Source organism: Urocampus carinirostris, chromosome 13, assembly GCF_059441175.1.
Source record: "Urocampus carinirostris isolate Australia breed hairy pipefish chromosome 13, RoL_Ucar_1.0, whole genome shotgun sequence".
In the NCBI taxonomy this organism is placed as follows: domain Eukaryota; kingdom Metazoa; phylum Chordata; class Actinopteri; order Syngnathiformes; family Syngnathidae; genus Urocampus; species Urocampus carinirostris.
The window spans coordinates 13,907,683-13,931,217 of NC_142361.1; the positions used below are offsets into that span (position 1 = coordinate 13,907,683).

The 23,535-nt window shown below is 38.8% G+C and overlaps 1 protein-coding gene across 1 annotated transcript in view; it reads left to right on the plus strand.

The window, feature by feature from the left end:
• The window catches only part of ryr2b (ryanodine receptor 2b (cardiac)), a 99,258-nt gene extending 84,450 nt beyond the window's left edge, over positions 1-14,808 (plus strand). Inside the window, exons 96-104 of the mRNA XM_088351035.1 lie at positions 694-830; positions 2,732-2,792; positions 3,013-3,159; positions 4,346-4,480; positions 7,298-7,454; positions 7,798-7,862; positions 11,346-11,446; positions 13,892-13,943; positions 14,514-14,808. Of these exons, the coding sequence (XP_088207161.1) occupies positions 694-830; positions 2,732-2,792; positions 3,013-3,159; positions 4,346-4,480; positions 7,298-7,454; positions 7,798-7,862; positions 11,346-11,446; positions 13,892-13,943; positions 14,514-14,609 (951 nt within the window). The 3' untranslated portion in view covers positions 14,610-14,808. The remainder of the gene's footprint in view (positions 1-693; positions 831-2,731; positions 2,793-3,012; positions 3,160-4,345; positions 4,481-7,297; positions 7,455-7,797; positions 7,863-11,345; positions 11,447-13,891; positions 13,944-14,513) is intronic.
• The last annotated feature ends 8,727 nt before the right edge of the window (positions 14,809-23,535 follow it).

Consider the following 23,535-nt stretch of genomic DNA (forward strand, 5'->3'; position numbering starts at 1 on the left):
AAACTAAAACATTTGGCCATGGCCAACCCAAATGCCCAAACACCCAGACAAGTTAAGCACCTCAGCACCCAAGTTGATCATGCTTTCATCCCTCCAGATAAAACGGGACACAAGAAAGCGGCCAGGGTTACACAATACACTCTTCTGTTCAACAGCAGGGCCCAACAGCTTTCACTGGTTTACCCCTGCCGCATCATACAGGTGCCCTGTCCATCCCTTAGAACACGGTCAAACATCCCACTATCCTTTTACAACACCTCTCCACTCATTCCTATCACCAACAAGAGCTCTAACTTCCACTATATTTAGACTTCTTTCCTGCAGTGCAGTCATAACCATTTATGAATAAATAAATTAATTTAAGTTGTGAAACCATGACTTCTAAATATTTATGTTCAATGAAATCCTTTTTTGTTTGTTTTCTATTTTTTAAAAGCAAACCTGGCGCTTTCCATAGTTTAAATTTCGTCTGTCTTATAGTCCGACGCTCCTTATAAATTGAAAAACCTTTCGCAAAGGAACTTTTTTAGTTGTACCTCATAGCAAAGTGCATTTTCAACAACTCATAAAAAGTCTGGCATGGCGTTACAGACATCGTTGATTCATTAAATTTTTGCAAAACAGATGTCAATAGAATGTATTTCTTACTTTAAATGTTGCTCCGTATACTTGTTTCTTCACTGTCCCCTTTAGGTGATGGACAAATACGGGGACTTTTATGGGCGCGAGAAGATGAGTGAACTTCTTGGTCTGGACCAGTCATCCTTAGACTTTAGCTTTGAGGGAAAAGAAAGGAACAGGCTGCGAAAAGATGCCACCTGGGTCAATCTGTGAGTCCCCAAAAAAAAGACAAAAACCAAATTATTTTGAAAATAGTGCTTTATTAATAGAGTATTTTATAACACCGGTAAGTTGCAAAAAATTATTTCCCCATTCGCATAAATGTTGTTGATTTTAAGTAATATTGCTGTTATTTTACTAAAAGTTGAACTATTATTTCTTGTTAAATAAACAATGGGTGTGTTTACATGCAGGAAAATTGTAAACAGAATATTGGCAGTGTTTCAATTATGTAAAGCCGAGTAAAGACACACCAAATAATCCAATTATGGTTTTAGTCTGACTGAGAGTTTTCCTTCTGCAATGGTTTGAATAGTCCGTTCATTTTACTTGTGATTGTATATGCATTTGCGTAGTTAATTGTTTGTGCTTATTCACAGTTACCCTTCACCCGAGACATTGTGATGGCCCAAAGCACTGTGGGATTTTTAGGACATAGACGAACAATACATGGAAACTCCGGTTTACTAGCTTAAAGAGCCTTGAGTACATCTCTGGAGAGTTTTCTATTTTATTTCCTACCCCCACATTAAAAATGCCACAGGTGTATACATCTTTATTTAGTAAAGCCACAGTTTTATCCACCCATAAAAAGTGTAAGTCTTTTGTTCAGCCACCTACAAGCACATATTGTAACCACACAAGAAGTAGCAATAGAATTTATTTTTGGAGTGGGGAAGAAACAATCAAGGTAGTTTGTTGAATTTGGTGAGTGACATGAATGAAATGATTCCTTTTTTAATGTGATAGGTTAATTGTGGAAACAAGGTTTATTTGCGTAATGAAGTTCCTCATGCGTTGGCCCGTTCCAACCGGATGATGCCCAAAGGCATGTATGCATGTCAGGCAGGACAGAAGGAAAACTGAGATCACTTGCACTCGTTTTTATTGGAAGGAAGGAATGTCAAGGCGTGATTCTTCGATCCGTTGTTTGACGGATTGATGAAGCTTGACAGGCGAGCGAAGGCTTGGCGGGAATGGTCGCGGACAGGCGGAATCGTCGTGTTGTTGGTTGGGGCTGGAGAAGAAGGGTGTCGTAGTGTTCGGAAATGTGATCAGAAATCAGACGGGCAGGGCAGGTCGTAGGCAAATTCGGAAACGGGTCGGCAACGGAGATCAAGTAGAAAAACAGGAGGCAGGCAAAGAGGTACGGGCTTTCTGAGCAGATGGCAACAGGTAGCATAGTACAATCAGACAGCTTGTTTCCGGAAGCTGAGGATTGAAATGGACAGGGTGCGCCAATCAGCTGTCCTGGCTGTTGGCGCCAAATCCTGAGCACAGGTGTTCCAGATCCGGGTGATTGTGACAATGCAGGGTTATTCGTTTGTCCCCAGGCATGTAAATGATTCATTTGAATTGCTCCAGAAATCCAATATTCTTTTGAACCGGATATTTGCCTGCATGTAGACATTGTCCAGGACATTGCTTTATACAAAATGAATACAACATTGAATGAAATGGCATATATATGACTGATAATTCTCTACATTTTTGTTTTCTTTTGAGTAAAACACTATTTTTTTAGTGATGAATAAGTATGTGAGAAATAGTAGTTGCTACCTGCCTTACAAGATACATATTTTTTCTCATTTTACATATATTTATCTTTATTCCAAAATTAGGCAATAAAATTAGAAAAAATATTAACTTAAAATGGGCAAGACTTTGTCCAATATGGCAAGATTACTAATATTATTATTTTGTTTTCAGTTTATTAAGATGCATAGTTCATATTAGTCCAACCTTATCTTTGAAACAGTTAACAGAGCCTCATCCTTGTTAAGACACATTTAAGAGACTATTAGAAATACAAAATGAGTAAACATTGATCCAGATTAAACCTTATGGTAATATTTTATGCCCACTGATGCATTCAATGAATTATTTTCAGATTCAGCTGTATTGACCTCAAGTACCAGGTCTGGAAACTCGGTGTGGTTCTCACTGACAGTGTAAGTCCGGATTACATGAGTTGGCCATAGATCACAATTACGTTTTATGACTGTTTCCTCATTGTTATGTCGCTGGCCTTTTATTGTAGTTTGATACACATCATTGTGGTGCCAAAGCGATGAGCCAGCATGATATCCTGTGATATTGCCTTATCTGAAAGACGAAATGTCTCCGTGCTGTCTGTTTATTTCTCTTTCTGTGTCCATCATGTGGCCTCAGTCCTTCCTCTACCTGATCTGCTACATGGCTATGTCTGTTTTGGGCCACTATAACAACTTTTTCTTTGCGGCCCATCTTTTGGACATCGCTATGGGTATTAAGACTCTTCGCACCATCCTATCTTCTGTCACACACAATGGAAAACAGGTTTGTGGGTTTGTAAATGCGTTTAGTTTTGTGTGTTACTTCCTGTGAATATTTGTAGATGTATGAAACACTTACCCTCATTGGAAAAGGGTTCAATTCATAGTACAATTGTAGTACCTATGCTATTAGGCAGAGGGGAAAAAAATGCTAATGGACTAATTCTAGGTTTGATGATTGGCAAAATTGATATAGGAAACACCAGTCAAAATAATTTGAACAAAAGCCGACAATTTAATGAACAATGGACAAACAACATTTAACATTAATTATAGTAAAAGTACACTCTTATTCGGTTCAAGGTGTTACATTAGAAATCTTAAATTTGTTTAGTAACCCTGTTTCAATTTCAGTTTGATGACCAATCATTTACTCTAATTTGGGTTGATAAACCTATTATTTTTTCAACTGTATCTTTATGTTTACTGATAGGATCTTTGAATCAACTTAATCAGTTTTCGTGTAATAAAGACACAACAATATACTTTAAACAACCATTCAAATGAATGACAAGAGGATGCATCAAATAAGCAAAGAAATCCCAAATCCATGGGTATGTGTTTTACCTTGATGTGGCGCTCTTTAATGAATCAATTCTTGTTGGATCGCTGGTCCGGGTTGCTCACCACTTGGATCATGGATATTTCCAAACATTTAAAGGAATCGAAAGAATTTTCTCCGAGAGGAAAACTAAAATCTGGACTAAACACAACTAGATCATGTTTTGCGTCCTTTGAAATTCACACCGTAACCGGGTGAGGTAAAAACGTTTTTGTTTGAAAAGGAGAGATTTGGTTTTTCAAGCAATGAATTTCTAACAATTGCTATTGATAATCGCCGGTGCTGTCTGTCGACTACACTGGTGTGCGTGGTTTGCCCGCAGCGAGCAGTGACAAAGAACGTGCTAATGCCTCATATCATGATGTCTTTTTTTTCAAAACTTTATTGAAACAGGGGATTACAAATCGTTGTTCGCCGACTAAAATGAAGCTTATTCGATAACGTTGTTATATGACCAGATATTTTCTACAATGTGTTTCCAATTAAACTTTAATATCTTATAAAAATGTTGAACTTTCTTTTTTTTTATTCTATATCTAACTCACTTTTTAATGGGGGTTACATAATACAAATATGATATTTGATGAGAATTATCCCACATCATGTCACTGTGCTTGTGTGTCATTAGTTGCTCCTGACCTTGGGCCTTTTGGCGGTTGTGGTCTATCTCTACACGGTGGTGGCCTTCAACTTCTTCCGCAAATTTTATGACAAGGGTGACGGCAAGGACGCCCGTGATATGAAGTGTAATGACATGCTCACTGTGAGTTTATTCAGAAAAACTAGCAAGTGCTTGCGAGAAACTACTTCCCTTTAAAAACTATTGAGTGAAAAAGAAACTTGATTTGCGTTTTTTTGCGCTCTTAAAAACTTTAACTGTTTTAAACAACAAAAACATCTGAGTCATTAAAATAACCCCTTAATTTGTCCTTATTTGACCCAAATTCGGTTAAATATATTAAGTGATATTTTTAATACAACACAAACACACAATCAACACAGGGAGACCAAAAAAGTGTTAAAAACCTATAACGTAACACGTGTTTCTGCTTTTTTTTCCCAGTTTTGTTTTTTTTATGTAGTTTATGAAAGATATTGTCTGTTTCACTAGGATTGTTTTTCTCAATATTAGATGAATGGCTTACAAGTAACTTACTTATTCAATCATGTTTTTACCCGTGTAAGCATACTTTGGCAAAAGCACTTTACAACTTGTCAGCTGTCCAAATTATCCACTGCCACAAAAATGGCAAATTTAATAATTTGCGAATGTTTGTTAAAAAAAATAGTAATAGTAATTGATGTAATTGATGATAGAATGATATGGTAAATATCATCTAAGAGGCTGTATTTTTTATCAATCAAGTGACAAGATTGAAAATCATAGGCTGTTATTTTTTAATTTTTCACAGCAATCTACCAGTACTACTTCTGCTATTAATGTGATCAGCACCCTTGACCTAGGAAATCAGTAAACCATTAAACTCCATTGGTTTACTTCAAAAAAAAAAATAATGAGATTCCCCCAAATCAGCTTTTATGAAGCATTTTTGATTGACACTGCAATTGTTCATACATAATTTTATTCCAACTCTCTCCCTTAGCCGTAGCTTTTTCGCCCTACATCTGGAGAGTTGTTGTTCTTCAGCCTGAAGTTCACGCCAAGATGATTCTGTCAGTGATCCACTTCATATTCCTCCCACCATTATTCCGTAAAACAATGGGCGGCTGGATAAAAAAACAATCTCCTTGAGATATAATGTGGCTTCGTTTAGTCACAAAACTGTCACCCAACACGCACACCTTCTGTCCTGTTTTATACCCCTATGCAGTCCCCTGTCACTCCTAGAAGGATGTGTGGCCATAGGATTTGAATAAATCCCAGCTGTTTTATAAGGGGAGACGTTTCTTTCTTGCAATCTTTTGGCCCGGTTACTGTCTTATAGTTCAACGATGTTGGGCTGCATGAGCAAAATATAAAATCAATTTTTTTTCATTTATGTCCATGTTTACTTGAATGAAGGTTGGAGTGCGTAGTTTGAATTGTCCTTAATGGGTTAAAAATGAAATATTTTCTCTTTTTACAATGTGTTAACAATGCTTAACTGAGTTCAAATAGCCTTTCCATATTTTTTTAACCCAGCCTTTCTGCTCTTGTCCTACTTTTATCTTCAGTGTTCCGGTCACTGAGGTTATTAGGCTGGAAGAAAGGAGGCGAAGGGAGGGGGATATACAGGGATTTCACACTCATGCTCATTGTTTTACTTTGTTCTAGGATGAAAAGAGTAAAATAAAGAAAATTACTGTTTCAAATACAGTCCAAATGCCAACCTAAACCCTTCAAAAGATAAAAAAAGAAGGGTTTATTTAAGCGCATCTAAGAAAGACACGTACAACACAGAAGCAGCTTGACAGAGGCTGCAATGATGACTTTAGCCAGAAGATTGTGTCAGAAAGATGAACATTTTAAAGAAGTTACGGGCAACACCTTTAAATGTACAGTTCATTCTAGTGTTATTTTTTAATTAACTCAAAAATAAATGGTTTAAAAATAAGCACTTGGTTCAAAAATAATCAAAAATGCATGCATCTAAATGTGAACTTTCAAAATGCTATTAACTCAAGACCTGTGTTTTCATTATACATACGATGAGGTGCACTATCAAATGTGTTTAAACGTATGATCCACAAAAAGTTGTCTTTTTGTTGGACCAAAGACAGTTATCTCTTAAATAGGCCTTTTTTCTCAGAAAAAAGGAAAAGCTTAGAGTAGGGCTGGACAATACGATATTAGACTGTGATATGAGAAAATTTTAAGTTTCTAAATTTGTCTTTGGGACCTATTATTCTTTCTCACACCAGTCCTTGGCCTGTGTTTAGTGCATATTTTTGTTTATGGAGCTGCCAGCCGTATTAGTGAATAGCATCACTTTTGTCACTAGCCTTGTTTTAGCTGCTATTATCAAATTAGCAGTTAAGATGAAATCATTTACCAGCTAATAAACATAATTTGACTTGACTAACGTCAGTTTTAGACCTCAACTACTAACGCTAGCATTTTGGACAATGGTACTGTCTATGCATTCATGCGTGATTAACAATGCACATTTTTATTTCTCAAAAATGCATCATTAGATTCTGCCCAGGTAAGAAAAGTCTCCTAAAGTGTTGTAACCTTTTAACGTGATAGAAAACCACCAGTAATGTGCTAATTAGCCGGACATTTAAAAAAAAAATTGTGATAAAATCCCTACCTAAAAAAAAGTATTGAACAGAATGTCATGTGAGGGTCTCATAAAACTAGGAAATCCTTTAGGTTGACTTCCACTTCAGGGATGTTCAAAAGTTACTTGCGGTGACTAAAAGCACTAATGCACTTTTGATTGTTTCATCAAACAAAATATCCCTGCCTCATAGAATCAAGGTATTATTTTAGGCAACCAGACTTTCGATTTGTCCTGCCTTTTGATCCCACAAAATTTATTTTGTAGGTTTTAGTCAAATGGCAATATGTATTGATTACAGACCTCACACTGAATAAATAGATCTGCAACTTAAATTTCCCACTCATTTGTTTTAGTGCTACATGTTTCACATGTATGTGGGAGTGCGAGCAGGAGGTGGCATCGGGGACGAGATTGAGGACCCAGCTGGAGACGAAGCTGAGGTGGAACGCATCGTCTTTGACATCACCTTTTTCTTTTTTGTCATTGTCATCTTGCTGGCTATCATTCAAGGTAAGGCTTTTCACTCCAAGCACACAAACTGACCGACAGGGAAAGGATAATGACACTTATATTTTTACAATTACGGATGCTTGCTGTTAAAAAAGTCATATTGAAATATAATATTGTGAATGTGCTTAATTACTGTTGAGATTGTCATGATTGTTTTTTCTGTTATTAGTGTCAATAAAATTGTTCAAACCAAAACAAATCCTGAATTTTAGGCACTAAAAAATAAACACTTGCACCTCTTAGTTCAGATAAAATCCAAATAAAGAATATGTTTGAGGAAGAAAACTAGTTTTATTAAAGTCTACAGAAAAGAACAAAGCACATTCTTGCCTATTTTTCCTAGGCTTGATAATTGATGCCTTTGGGGAGCTACGCGACCAGCAGGAGCAAGTGAAGGAAGACATGGAGGTGAGTCGGGAGAGACGCACTCAATTTAGATAGAATTTTGACTTTTGGGGTTCTCATGAGTGTTTGAATTTTTTTTACACGCTAAGCTTTCCCAACAAGAATGTGTAAGAATTTACACAATCTCAAAACAATTGAGTAAAAATTACCCAATTTTGATGGATACGACCCAACTTTGTTTGTAGTTGTCGCACAAATCACCTTTCTGAAAAAAAAAAAAAAAAAAATCTAAAACAAGCCCCGGTCTCCAGGTAGTTGTTTTTATGAACTTCCCCTTAAATTTGTGTGTCTTACTTTGCAAACAGTAGATAGTCAGATTTGTATTCAATTGAAACATTTGTTTACACAACAAAACCAATGAAACCAGGGTCTCATTTACTATGGTTCTCTGGTTACAGGGGTTAGTGAACAACTACAGTAGCTTGAACTTTGTGACGTTTTGCCACATTTCAGACTTCAAACATAAAGATATAAAACTGTAATTTGTTGTGAAGTATCAACAATAAGTGAGAAACAATCATGAAGTGGAACTCACTTTATTGGATATTTTAAACTTTTTTAACAAATAAAAGAAACGAAAAAGTGGTTGTGCAAAATTATTCAGCCCCTCTACTTTCAGTGCAGCAAACTCTGTCCAGAAGTTCACTGAAGTTCTCTGAATGATTCAATGTTGATCTAAATGACTAACGATGATAAAAGGAATCTACCTGTGTGTAATCAAGTCTCTGTATAAATGCACCTGCACTGTGATGGTGTCGGAGGTCTGTTTAAAGTGCAGAGACCATCATGAAGAACGAGGAACACACCAGGCAAGTCCGGGATACTTTCGTGAAGAAGTTTAAAGCTGGATTTGGATACAAAAAGATTTCCCAATTTTAAACATCCCAAGGAGCACTGCGCAAGCAGTAATATATAAATGGAAGGAGTATCAGACCACTGCAAAACTAACAAGATCGGGCCGATCCCCTAAACTCTCAGCTCATACAAGGAGGAAACTGATCAGAGATGCAGCCAAGAGGCCCATGATCACTCTGGATGAACTGCAGAGGTCTACAGCTGAGGTGGGAGAATCTGTCCATAGGACAACAATAAGTCGTAAACTGCACAAATCTGGCCTTTATGGAAGAGTGGCGAGAAGGAAGCCATTTCTTAAAGTTATCCATAAAAATTGTCATTTAAAGTTTGCCACCTGGGAGACAACACCAAACATGTGGAAGATTGCGCCCTGGTCAGATGAGACCAAATTCGAACTTTTTGGCAACAATGCAAGACGTTATGTTTGGCGTAAAAGCAGCACGGCTCATCACCCGTAACACACCATCCCCACAGTCAAACATGGTGGTGGTAGCATCATGGTTTGGGCCTGCTTTTCTTCAGCAGGGACAGGGAAGATGGTTAAAATTGATGGGAAGATAGATGGAGCCAAATACAGGACCATTCTGGAGGAAAACTTGATGGAATTCGCAAAAGACCTGAGACTGGGATGGAGATTTGTCTTCCAACAAGACAATGATACAAAACAAAGCCAAGGCTACAATGGAATGGTTCACCAAAAAACATATCAAGGTGTTAGAATGGCCAAGTCAAAGTCCAGACCTCAATCCAATTGAGAATCTGTGGAAAGAATTAAAAACTGCTGTTCACAAATTCTTTCCATCCAACCTCACTGAGCTAGAGCTGTTTTGCAAGGAGGAATGGGCAAAAATATCAGTTTCTCGATGTGCAAAACTGATAGAGAAAAACCTCAAGCGACTTGCAACTGTCATTGCAGCAAAAGGTGGCGTTACAAAGTATTAACTCAATGGGGCTGAATAATTTTGTACACCCACTTTTTTGTTTTTTATTAGTTAAAAAAGTTTAGAATATCCAATAAAGCGTATTCCACTTCATGGTTGTGTCCCACTTATTGCTGATTTTTACAAGAAATTACAGTTTTATATCTTTATATTTGAAGTCTGAAATGTGGCAAAAGGTCACAAAGTTCAAGGGGGCCAAATAGTTTCGCAAGCCACTTTTCATACAATAAACGTGCTGTACAAAAAGGGTCCTAGAGCACGCTACAAAAATGCTAAATAAAGCCAACTTGTCTGCAACTAGTCGTGGTCGTAAATATTATAGCGTTTTGCTACATTGGGTTGCCTACAGTGTTTGTGATGTTTGCAAGAATATATCTTAATTAACTCACTGTATAGACAACGATCGTTTTTTGTTTTGTTTGTTCTTTTCATCACGTTAATATTTCTTCATAAAATCATTATACAGATTATGATCGAGACACTCGTTCTATCGGAATAGCAGTGCTGAGAAGCATAGGAAATTCAGAGTTCACGTGAAACATTGGTTTTGTCCGTTTCCGTGTGTGCGTCGCTGCATGTTGACTACATTTCCTCGATATTTCAGTCATTGGTAATCACAAAGAGTTTTGGGGAGAAAAAATGACAGTAGAGGCAAATGTGAAAAATATTTCCAAATATGAAAAATATTAGCGACAGTCCTCGCTCCACTCTGCAGTCCATGACTGGCGACTGTGGGCTTCCTGCTTCCAGAAGTCTTCTTTCTTCAGTGACTTCGCCCCCAGTCGTTTATCCAATCAGAAGGTGCGAGGTGGGTAGCATCAGAGACAGAAGGCATGAGAAGAAGAGAAAATTTGGCCCGGCTGTTGCTCGTTGTTGCGCTTAATAATGAGCTTTAACGGTTGATACCGATATCCATCAAATTTCCCAAATAATTGGTGTGACGCAGCGAGACCGTAAAAGGTGAACTGTGTTATAGCAAGGGATGGCTGTTAAAAATGTAACATACAATTTTTGTTTATCAAAAATTACCCCAAAAATTGACTTTTTTTTCTTTTCGCTTTTTACAAAACAACCTCTCCCAAAACATGTACACGTTTCTTCCCCCCCACCAAAAAACTCAAAACAGTTGGGTTATCCTGATTAAAACCCCAAAACCAAAAAGTTGCATGAAATTGATCCAAGTTAATGTGCTTTTTTTTTTTTTTTTTAGATTCTGTCTTTTTGTGACCTGTTTACTATTAGACGGCTTTCTCAGAGATGAACAAACAGCATGAAACTTTTGAATTTGTCTGTGATGGTTATGCATTTTTTTGCTGCATTTTTTTAAGAAAAATAATAAAATGATCAAAGGATAAGTTGTTCATCCGAATGCAGTAATGGGTTCTGCAAATTACCAAGCAAGTTGTGCCACAATTATTTAGTGCATTTACCACAAAATACACTCTAACTGCAGGACTGTGTGTGATTGTACATTTCAGTAGAGAATACAAATTCAGCGTGTGAACCTGGTGGCTTCCCCACTCATATTGCTGTTCAAGCATTTTGCCTTCCAGTTGGAGTGTGAAGGATGCTTTGAAAAGAATGAATAACTTTGTTACAGTGTGATGCCAGCAGACTAAACCCCGAGACCAAATCCCATTGCGCGTCAGGTTTTTACATTTGACTTTTCTCTCTTTCTTTCTCCCCTCAGACCAAGTGTTTCATCTGTGGAATAGGAAACGAGTACTTTGATAAAGTTCCTCATGGTTTTGAGACTCACACTCTGCAAGAGCACAATTTGGCCAACTACCTGTAAGTTTACTCTATTTAGCCTAAAATAAATGCTCATACTACTCACCTTGAGTGTCTAATATACCATTATCATCGTTACTTTCTTAACCCTTATGTGGTGTAAGGGTCTCCAGTGACCCGTTTCAGGGTTATAAGATGTAATAACTGATGTGTCACATGGGCCTTAAAATAACATTACAATGTGACTCAATGGCTATGGATTCATATGTTTGTTAGGATGTTTGTTCACTGCTCAACAGACACCGCACAAAAACTGAAAACTCGTGCCAACACTACCTCATACGAATATAATGTTACTCAAGTCTTGTTCTTGCACATGTCGACTGCACTACGTTTAATGCTCAAATTGCACAATGTCTGACCATTTCCTTTTTTTGCACTATGATGTCTATGCTTGCACCAATGTATATGCGGACTATTTTTGCACCATGATGGCTTTGCACCAAATGCAATATTGCACAACCGTTACGATACAACGTTATCACGACAACCCTGTATGTAACATCCCACATGCTGACATTGTTGTGTAAATACCATGTAAATTATAACTATAGCCTTATTCCCCTTGTTTTATAACATTATCTTCTCTGTTCCTTTATCTTCTTGCTCATACCCTCACTATGTGTAAAACTGGAGTGTCATGCCCAATTTCGTTGTCACAATATGTTAGCTCATTTGTAACAATGACAATAAAGGTATATTCTATTCTATTCTATTCTATTCTATGTTGTATTAACTATATTGAGTGATACCCCTTTCTCTTTGGTGGTCAGGACAGAGTTAGACCCGGGGTCAAATATAAACAGCTAACAACGGTTATTGGTACTAATTCCCAACACAACATGAGGATGGTTAAACTACAAACAGTCGACATCGAAGAAAATGTTGGTTATAATGAAATGAAAATGACTTGCTTGGACGTAATGGCCTCGGTTTACTCATTGTCACAAGGTTTGCGTTGCGTTTTTGCTAGATAATATGAACAGCTGACATCATACACGCTCAATCATTCTGTTATATCAAATAGGTGCCACAACTAGTCGTTCAATCAACAGCTAATCGAGTATTTTTATTATGAGCAATGATCTAAATCAATGGTCAGCAACCTTTTTTGCACCATAGTTTGATCCTGACTATATTCTTGTAGCGCTGCCCAATAATAATATTAATAATAATAATAAAACGATAATAACAACAATGATGATACAGACGCTACCCTACATACGACCATTCGACTGTCGATAAACGGGCTATACGAACATATTTTTGGGATGTCAAAAAATGGAGGTGGAACAAGAAAGCTTGATGCGGTTGAGAAAATGGTCGGAACGCTTTTTTTTTTTTTGCCACTTTTTACCACGGAGGAGGACATCTTGAAACGCGTATTCCAAAAGTAAGTTAAACTCAACATTATTTCTTTATAGAGCATATTATTTTATGAGACGTTTATTTTTAGTACAAACAATACAGGTTACTTCTACAAACCTTAAACATACTTATATAAACCTTAAACATACCAAATATAGCACTGAAGCAACTTGCCAACAAATTCAACTTCTCGTTCATAAGTAGGGCAGCGTCTGTGATAACAACTATAAGCCTAAATCCAATGTGTTAACACTAGACCACTATTGGTTTAGATAACATAGGAAAAGGCATTCTGTCTCGTTATCACACTGTTTTTACTCACAGTACCACGTTGTACAACGTTGTAAAAATGGTGTAATTGTGAGATAAAAGCTAATGCCTTTTCCTTTTGATACAAACCCAGAGTTTAAGAGTCGGTGCTCTCACCGCCATTATCTGGGTTTGATACCCTTTGCATAATGTGCTAAGCAAATGAGGTCAGCGATATTTTTCGACTGATCAATCATTTTTTATTTACAGTGATACAATATACTGCCGTAAAACCATGGTAAAACTCACACCAAAACTCAAGGTTTTTTTTGGGGTGCTAAAAATGTGTATTTACGCGAATAAATATGGTATAAGCAAAAAAAAAAAAAACAGCCAGGTTCCCGTCCCGGTCCACAGCCCGGTGGTTTTATATATATGTATATATATATATATATATATATATATATATATATATATATATATATATATATATATATATCTTTTCTCCATATGGGCCAAGCTAGTCAATAACTTTTCATTTGTTTACATTCTCCAAAATTATCAAATGTTTGCCAATTTTCAGTTTTGAATTATAGGGTTTGCAATGAAAACATGTACAGATTCTCTGATTCATTAAAAAATATATATTAAGCAGACATTTACCCCCTACTCATTTACCGATCACTCCTGCAATACCCACTAAAATCTGTATTGTTTTTGTTTTGTCATTGAATAAAATTACTAACACATTAATATCACTTCTGCTTTGAGTATGTGTTTTGTCAGAGATTAACGAGGATGGCATCATTTGCTCTCTTGTCTTCCTAGATTTTTCTTGATGTACCTGATTAACAAGGACGAAACAGAACACACAGGGCAGGTAAGGTTTGTTGTTACGACTTAATTCGGAATACCTTAGCCCGATCCTTGCCAGCTCTCCGCGTGCAGTTTTCGAAAACAAATTGAGGATATATTGTCAATATGTGCCCTCTTAGAATAGAATTTACTTTTATTGTCATTCTTTGTAACCATGCACACAGAACGAAATGTCGATACACCTGACCCGTACAGTTAAACTGTAGCGAGCCGATGCAGCCGCAGCCAAACAGGGCGCCGCCATATTAGACCCAACTGCTGTGTTGGGAGTCATTAGGTGAGCAAACCCCCCAATTCCAACCCTAATGCCGAGCGCTAAGCAGGGAGGCAATGAGTACCAATGTTGTAAGTCTTAGGTATGACTCGGCCGAGGCTTGAACCAGCGACCTCCCAGTCTCGGAGCGGGTGCCGTACCATCTAGGTTACCGAGCTGGGCATCAAATGACTGAGATTTTTAAAAAAAATGTACAGTTGTAAGGCAGATAGGTCGCTAGAATCTATTTTGATTTTTATATTTAAGGTGGAATTACCGTAGGTTTGATTACTCAATCTGGTATTTCTCGTGTCCATGTAGGAATCTTATGTTTGGAAAATGTACCAGGAGCGTTGCTGGGAATTCTTTCCTGTGGGAGACTGTTTCCGCAAGCAATATGAAGATCAGCTGGGTTGAAAGGAAAGATTGGCAATCTTCAACATTTCCAGCAAATTTCTTCACATGAGCTGCACTGATATAGTTTGGATTGACTGCAACTTTTTGTGCATGCTATAAATTTAAGACTTTTATGTGTTATTTCGTCACAAAAAAACATGTATTTGGTTACACCTTTGTTTTACACCATTGGCAGAAAAATATAATTATTTTCAGTCTTATTTTTCTCATTTTGCTGTATATTAAATTGTTTTTGGTGAAAATAAAATAAAAAAATTCTTGAAACAAGTAAAATGATCTGATTTAGTAGGTGATGGATCATTACTCCATTTACAAGAATATTTTAAAATCAAATGTATTTCATTTGTTACTTTTCAGACAATAAATTGCCACTCAAAGTACTGTATGAAAACATTCAGCAAAAAATAAGATACAAATCCCCTGCTTGATCCCCACCCAACTACCGGAAACACGATACACAGACACACACACAATGGTTAAAATCACATTAAAAACTAGATAAATAGTAATAGTTTTAGTCACAGCAAATTACTTTTCAGGAAGTCATTGATTACTCATGGCCTTCAGAAATAAGCCACATTTGTGAGACCTTGCCCAAAAAGGAATTCCAAGGGCTTTCTAATTGCAACACATGCCTATTATTGAAATTTTATCTTATTAGCGCATCACAATGATGCTTGCTGACTGGCATTCTTGCAGTATAATGAAATGGACTAAAATAAAATACTATTATGACAAGGCACAGACTAGCCATGTGGGGAAATGGACTTGAGGGGGGCTTATTCACACTGTTACGGATAGCAACAAATGGCCTCAGGATTTTCAGCCATTGAACTACACCCTGCCAGTGTTGGCTCCCCAAATGAGGAAACAATAAAATATACAAATAGAGATTAAAACAACTGCAAAATATAAAAATGTGAAATAAAACGTGAAATTTGGTACTGTAAAAGATTAAAAGTTAAGCATATGAATACATTCAGTTAAAAGCAATTTGGAAAAAGTAGGGTCTTGAGCCTCTTCTTAAAAATATCAACGGTCCCCGCAGACCTGATGTACTCCGGCATACTGTTCCAAAGGTTAGGACATTAAGTGGCTAAATGCTGCTTCACCCTTGCAACCGTCAACAAATTGCTGCTCGAGGACCTTAGAGACCCCAAGGACTTATATGCTAAAAGCAAATCAGACCAATAGGATGGTCCTAGACCATCAAACCATTCAAAAACTAGTAAAAGCACCTTAAAATTGATTCTAAAACTCACAAGGAGCCAAAACTGGTGTAATGTGATCCCTCCCGCTGGCACTGTAAGCTCATGTTCTGCTGAATTTTGTAGGAGCTCAGGCTAGCAATGTTCTTTTACGGAAGACAAAAAAAATTGAAACAAGAAGATATAAAAGCATGCATCAGCACCTTTGTGTTTGCCTGAGTGAGAAATGGGCGGACTCTGGCTGTATTCTTGAGATGTTGGTTAGTTGGTTGGTTGCAAGGACGGTTGGCTCCTCTTAACCACTAGGGTCATAGGGGCACCGTTTATTTTTTTCAATGATAAAACCCAATTTGATGTATAACGTTGATATATGTAATAAAATTGCGCTCAGAGTAAAAAAATAACACAAAAATAAAGTTCCTCCGAAGGTCTAAAATGTGTTTCCTCAGGTAAAAAAAACTTCTACCAATGCTAGAAAAATAACCCATTAAACAAGCACAACAATGTATTGTGTCAGACAATTTAGCTTATTTTGAGTAAGACATCAATGAATTTTGAACTTTCAAGGAGAACAGGAGAGGACTATACCTAAACCCTTAAGATGCAAAAATTCTAGTCCGTGTGAACAATGCATAATGGTAAAAATCCACAAACAACAGTAAGCAATATTAGTCAAAATAACAAAAAAAAATCTCTGTAGGTGCCCAATATTAAAAAGGAAGCAAGCAGAATACACTTAACTAATCAAAAACCGTCAAAGCCAGAACAGACGGTAGAACTAAACGTGTAACGTTTCACACAAAGCTTTATTGCGAAAGCGGAGAAGTTAAGGCGCGGGAAAACAAACGCCAGCGATTCGTTGATCGCTGGGCGGGAGAAGAAGGAAGTCCACGAGATAGGAGCGTGGTCGGAGGGCGGAAACGAGTCAAGCAGCCGGGACGGGAGATCAGAGCGTGGTCGAAGGAAGGAATCCAGTCAGGTAGCGGGAGACGACCGGGAAGCCAGGGGCAGACGAGTAGGATAGAGGATAGAATGAAACAAACGGGAGCCAGAGTCAAAAATTGCTTGCCTTGCATGTGCTGAGGTTCCCTGATGGTCTGACCAGAAATGAATGAGAGTGTTTAGTTTAAATCGGAGAGGAACCAATCAGGAGATGAGCAGCAGCTGGAGCCAAACGAGCGGGCAAAGGTATGGGCAATGGGCAAATCATGACAAAAAACAGTGCATAATAGTCAAAATTACAAACTACGGTGATCATTGATAATCAAAATAACGAACAACCCTGTCATTCTATACAATCTCCTTTGAAGGTTTTCAATATTGAAACAGAACCAAGTAAAATAAACCTACTCAAACAAGTAAAAGGTGGAGGAAAATTTGAAAAATTACACTTAAAGTAATGTAATTGTTTGGCCATTGGCGTACATTTTTTATTATTTTGCAGTATAGTGTAATGTATTTCCTTCACTCTATTTTTAGGTTAAAAAAAAAATCCGGAATCTAAACTAGCCTTCACTGCAACGTGTTCCCATTTTTGGTGGACAAAAACATTTTTCTTCCTAATCGCTGCCTCCCAACTCTGTCCACAGTGTTCAGATATTTATGAACTATCCAGATAGTCACTGTCCCAGTGGCCTTTTTTGTTCTAACACTTTTAATGGACTCTCCTTGCCTGTCAAGTCAACCTCTACAGCAATGTTCGATATACATTTTATCACGGCCCCCTACTAGCCCCCATCTGCTTGTTTGCAGCCTAATTATAATTCACCGCTGATTGCCCCCCTGCTGCTTGGGTCACAATGTTTCCATGGGGATGCATCATCAAGCTTTAAAGGGAGCCTATTATAGAAACGTGGACTGTTCAGTAGCTTGTTTTACACATAGTTGGGTCCCTGGAGTGTTTGCCCTTCCATCCAATACGAAATGAACGATAAGTTCTGCACTTCAAAGAAATAAGTTCATCTCATTTTTACTAAAAACAGTGTTACAATGGACATTGCTTTTAATGATTTAAGCAACAAAGCTAAGTGAAAGTGACTGCATTTTCTGAAACACAATTATACTGAAACCGAACACAGCTTCTTGTCACGCCAAAAGGCAATATCCGCATTTACTCACTCAAACCAATACACTTGGGGCTTGTTCAGTGAGTTAACCTGAGTTCAAGTGGATAATTTGTACTACACACCCCAAACTTAAAGTTAAAACAAAAATGGAGAGGAAATGGAGAAGACATGATAGAAGAAGCTTCCAAACTTATTTCGGGGACTCTTGGAAGCCTTTCGCTTTAACCCGTTATCCCTTTTCTCATTTCATTTGATTGGTTCATTTTGTTATGCCGTGTTTGGTGCAACAGGGTTGAAAAGAAAAAATAAATGGCAAGTGCAAATAAAAGCATGAGGAGCAAGGCGCACAATGAATCGGATTAGCCGCATTTTATGACTAACCCAGCCCTCTTAATCTTATTACAAACAGTCCAAATAAGAAATTATTTGTTGTTTACGCAAGGTTTGACCTGAACCTCAGCCTGTTTCATTTATCTTAAATGCATGCTATACCAGAAATAAGAACCAGGAGACTGTATATTCTAGTTAAACTATTTTCCGAAACGATTTAATACACATGAGGCAGAAAAAGTTTGTTTCATTTAAAATAGTCTATGGTCTCATATTGTCATGGCTACCTGCCCATCTAAGCAGGGCTTGTGGCATGGCAACTCAACCTCACCAATGCGCCAATGTGTGTCCCAATGTTCTTATTTGGTCACAGTAACCTAGCGGTTCAGCTTTTTCATAGTTTGTCTTTTTAGTCTTTTATCCAATGAAAGGCTTAATATAACATTCACATTCGAATTTCAGCAATATTTGGATCGTAATATTACTAGTCCCTGCAAACAAACATTCCGTTTGACGGAATAGGACACTGATTAATAGTACAGTGGGACCTTATCGCGGTTAATGGGGACCAAAACCACCCGCTAAAAGTGAAAATCTGCGAAGTAGCAATGCCCCTTAAAAAAAAAAAAAAAAATCTCATCTCATTATCTGCACTGCTTATCCTTATTAGGGTTGCGAGGGGGCTGGAGCCCATCCCAGCCATCTCCGGGCAGAGGGCAGGGGACACCCTGAACTGGTTGCCAGCCAATCTTAGCTGCAAATCACATTAGTTCTCGCAGCTAGCTGCGTTCTTCATCGACGCACAAGCCGAGTGATCCACTGCTAAGAGTCGTACAGCTGGGCGATATTACGACACGACAGGGTTTTTACTTGCGCGCACTGCGGGTGCCGTTCGGTCGCTCCCGAGAGCGAGCCCCTAACCCGCGGCGCCGGTACTTTCGGGCGCGATACGCACGACACCGACACAGTTACGTGGATCCCGCGCACGTCCGCCGCCTTTCGCCTGTCGTCGCGCCGCGCTACTGGGGTCGTCGGACGAGCGGGCTCCCCACAGTTACGGGGGTAGCCCGATCACGCCTGCCGCCTTTTCTCGCGTCGCTACTCAAGAATCAGAGGACTCTGTAATTAATCATCTACATGTACAGAATAAAGTAGTGGACTAACATAGTAACACACCAAGTATTACTGACAGTAGAGTTACACAATTTTTATTAATAACCAGTTAGAGCACTTGTACCCGAGAAAAGTAATCGCGCTCTAGGAACCGGTTGCTTTGTTACGTGTTAGTCCCAACAACGATCGCGAGTAGAGTCCAACCAGACTTGAAATGCGAGCAGAAAGGATTTCTTGTGCCAAGTTTTTCTTTACTTTTTCTATGCTCCTGCCATCCGAAGCAGATGGATGGGCCACAGGTTCCGTCACAGACTGCAAAACGTGATCACTAGTCTGCTGGAACGCTAGCGGCATATTTATTCTGAACGGTGCAAAGCTGTCAGTCTTCGAGAACGTCTGCCGTCAAACATGGTGACATTCGCCGCCGACGTTCGTCTTCGTCTGTGGCTATCCGTGTTTGAGTGGAGATCAGAATTTGTTTTGCAAAACGGAAACGTGGAGAGAAAAAATAAGGTGGCCTGGAACACTTGTGTCAAAGTCAAAGTGCCCCCAAAAATTGGGCTATTAGCCCAGATATGTTATAAGCCAACAGAGAAGGCATTGCAGGCCCTGACGGCCCATCACTTATGTCAACTCGCATTTGCAGGGACTTATCGCCATCTGTTGTTTAAGAACCCACTGAACGTGTCTGCGGCAATATTTTGGGTCCTGACCCACCAATTGAGAAACATTGCACTAGACCTTATGCTTTTAAATAGTTTCCAAAATTCCATCAGATAATCAACACCCTAAAGTAACCCATTACTCTTAGCTGATCACTTGGTGGGTGTCCTCTGATTGTTGAGTACTCTTGCTTCACTTGAAGTACCCTTAAGGGTGAATATTTATTTACCTATGAACTACAAATGTATAGTTATGATGATCTTGAGTACAGAGTACAAGGGTGCTGAATTTCTCCTCATGTAGATATTCTTTCTACTGTACATACTCGCATTTAGGTCAAATCCACCTCAATGAAATAAAATGTTAAGATCAATTAAGTATATTCACCTACCAACTACAAATGAAAACAGTTCTGGCGGTTTCAAGCAGACACTACAAAGACGCCTTATTTCTCCTCATGTAAATTTTCTCCCTATCGTTAATACTCGCATCTAAGCCGAAACTACGCTAAAATAGAATGCTGAATTTTTGGAGTCAGCTTAGAGTCATGGGCTTCTTTAGAGTGTCGGTTACTTGATGGGATTTTGAAATGATGCATATAGTCTAGTGCAGTGTTTTTCAACTGGTGGTTCAGGACCCATAAGTCGCTGCCCTTTCCCCTGGTAAAATACTTCTAAGAAGAGGATAAGAAAAATGTAGGGTCATTTTAAGTTCCTAACAGAAGATGGGGATAATTCCCTGCAAATAGGAGTTGATGTCACGATTGCCCATTGCCTTCACTTGGGCCCGCTTGTTTGGCGCCAGCTGTTGCTTGTTGTCTGATTGGCTCCCCTCCTATTTAAACTCAGTGCTCTCATTCACTCCTGGTCAGTCCGTCAACGAACCTCTGCACTTGCAAGACGTGTATTTTGACTCTGTCCGGTATCCTGCTTGTACATCCAGTATCCGGTATCGATCCCATCTTTCTGGTCCTGTCCCGTATCTTGCCCCAGTATCCAGTATCCGATATCGATCCCGTCTGTCCTTCCCTGTCCTGTATCTTGCTCGTGTATCCGGTATCGATCCCTTCTGTCCTGTCCGGTATCTTGCTCCAGTATCCGGTATCGATCCCGTCTGGGCAGTCCTGTCCGGTATTGATTCCGTCTGGCCCGTCCTGTCCGGTATCTTGCTCCAGTATCGATCCCGTCTGTCCCGTCCTGTAAGGTATCTTGCTTGTGTATCCTGTATTGATCTCGTCTGTCCTGTCCTGTCCGGTATCCTGCTTGTGTACCCAGTATCCGTTATCGATTGTGTTTATTCCGTCCTGTCCGGTATCTTGCTCATGTATCCAGTATTAGGTATCGATCCCATCTGTCCTGTTCCGTCCGGTATCTTGCTTGTGTATCCTGTATCTGGTATCGAGCCAGTCTGTTTTGTGTGGTTTCAATCTCATCTGCCCCTGGCTTCCTGTTTTCCCACGCCTGACTTCTCTGTCTCACTGCCTAGTGATCGCTAAATCGCTGGCGTTTATGTTTCCGCCCATGACTGCCCCGTTTCCGTAAAATAAAGCTTGTGTGAAATCGTTATGCGTCTGGGTCCACCTTCCGTTCGGATTCTGACAATTGACGTCAGTGATGGACCATCAGGGCTTGCAGGGCCTGCTCAACTGGCCTAACGATATCTGAATCATGTAATGTCAATTATATTTTGTCAGTGATTACTTAAACCAGTTCAATTTTTTAGCTCCTTTTCATTGCTTTAGCCCTGGTTGTGCTTTCTCCACTTGTAAAATGAAATGAATGAAATGATCTGCATTTATATAGCGTTTTTCAAGTCAATGACTTCCCAAAGCGCTTTACAATGTGCTCCACATTTCCCAATAGTGGCCTTGCAGCCATGTAAGGCGCTTGGGGGTGTTAGGGGTTCAGTGTCTTACCCAAGGACACTTCGACATGTAACACGGACGAGCCGGGATTCGAACTGGGATCCCTTGATCCCAAGACGAGCGCTCTACTTCCTGAGCTACTTTTTTTTCTCTTCCTTTTGTTTCTTTTTTCTCAGCTTTTCACTACTTTTTCATTTTGGCATTTTTTTCTTTTTTGTCCTATTCCCCCTTCCTTTAGTCATTTTGTGCATACTTTTACATAATATTTGGTCATGTTGGGATTAAGGAAGCAAAAACAACCTAAGAGCTGTTTAGGACCCGAAAGAGCCGGTTCCTCTTAGTGAGCCGAGCCGAAGAAGCCGGTTCTCGACAAACTCTAATAACTTTACTCAACTTCGTTCTACTTCGACTCGACTTCAAAATACTGCATTTAGGACACAAGGTCAGGGGAACCCGTGTATTTTTACCTTCATGCACTGTAACTTTGACTTAAGTCGCTTCTTAATTAATAATTTTGAGCCCTCATTTTTGTGCGCTGGCTAGATTTTCTTGTGCGCTGAGAATGTGCGAGCAGTGCGCAATTGCGCACGCGAGCAGCTTAGAGGGAACACTGCCGAGGTGTATAATGCACCATTTCACCCAACAGAAAAAGAATGAAAAAGTTTGTTTACACAAGCTGAGCAGCGGAGACGATATGAGATATGGAATACATTATCTTAAAGACAAATTCACTGAGGGGAAGTGTTTTGGATTTGATTAAAAATGCAGCAAATTGAGCATCAAAGGGAATACTCTCACTTGAAGTTGTTTTGGTCATTTTTCATGTGAATATATTCTACTATCTCTGGTTGGAACTGCACAATTCTTTCAGACAATACATTTGAGTAGTGGGCATTTTTTTAGGGTGGGACGGTTGGCCCTGAAGTTAGACTATTTGAGAACCACTGGTATGGTAAACCGAATGGAACCTACTAAAACTTAAGACATATTTCTAGAAAACACAAGAAACTGGTGCTGGGAATATTTTTTTAACATTTCAACAGTGTACCCCGAGATTTCACTATGAGAAAAGTGTGCCTTGGTTCAAGAAATGTTTTGAAACACTGACTTAGGGTATCCATATCAGAAAAATAGCCTCAATTCATACTATATTTACTGTATCTTAGGTTAAAAAATGTACTTGATTAAGTTATTATTATTAATTTCAGTAGAGTACAGCTAAGTATATTTCAATACAATCAGATAAATATACGTTATTTACTGATGGCTCTGTCTTTAACTTTCAACAGGCACAAAAGACAATTTTCCTTTCGATGAAAATCCTCATAACATGACCAATAACTCAAATAAGTCAATATTATTAAGGCAACATCAATAGCCTATAGTTTCTTTTTTAATAAATATGGGCAAAATTTACTTCGGTGTCACTCAACTTCACTTGATGGAGTGGGCATGGGAAATAAGGTTGCATGGACAGGTGCTAGAAGAAGTTGAAATCTTTAGGTACTTGGGGTGTGATGTGCTACAGTTGGTGGAATGGAGTGCGAGGTATTGCACAGAGTTAATCAAGGAAGCAAGGTTTTGGGTGCTCTGAGGAGAGTGATGAGCAACAAGAGTATGAGTATGGATGTTAAGAGGGGGCTGTATGAGAGTGTGATTGTGCCGACTGTGTTGTATGGTGC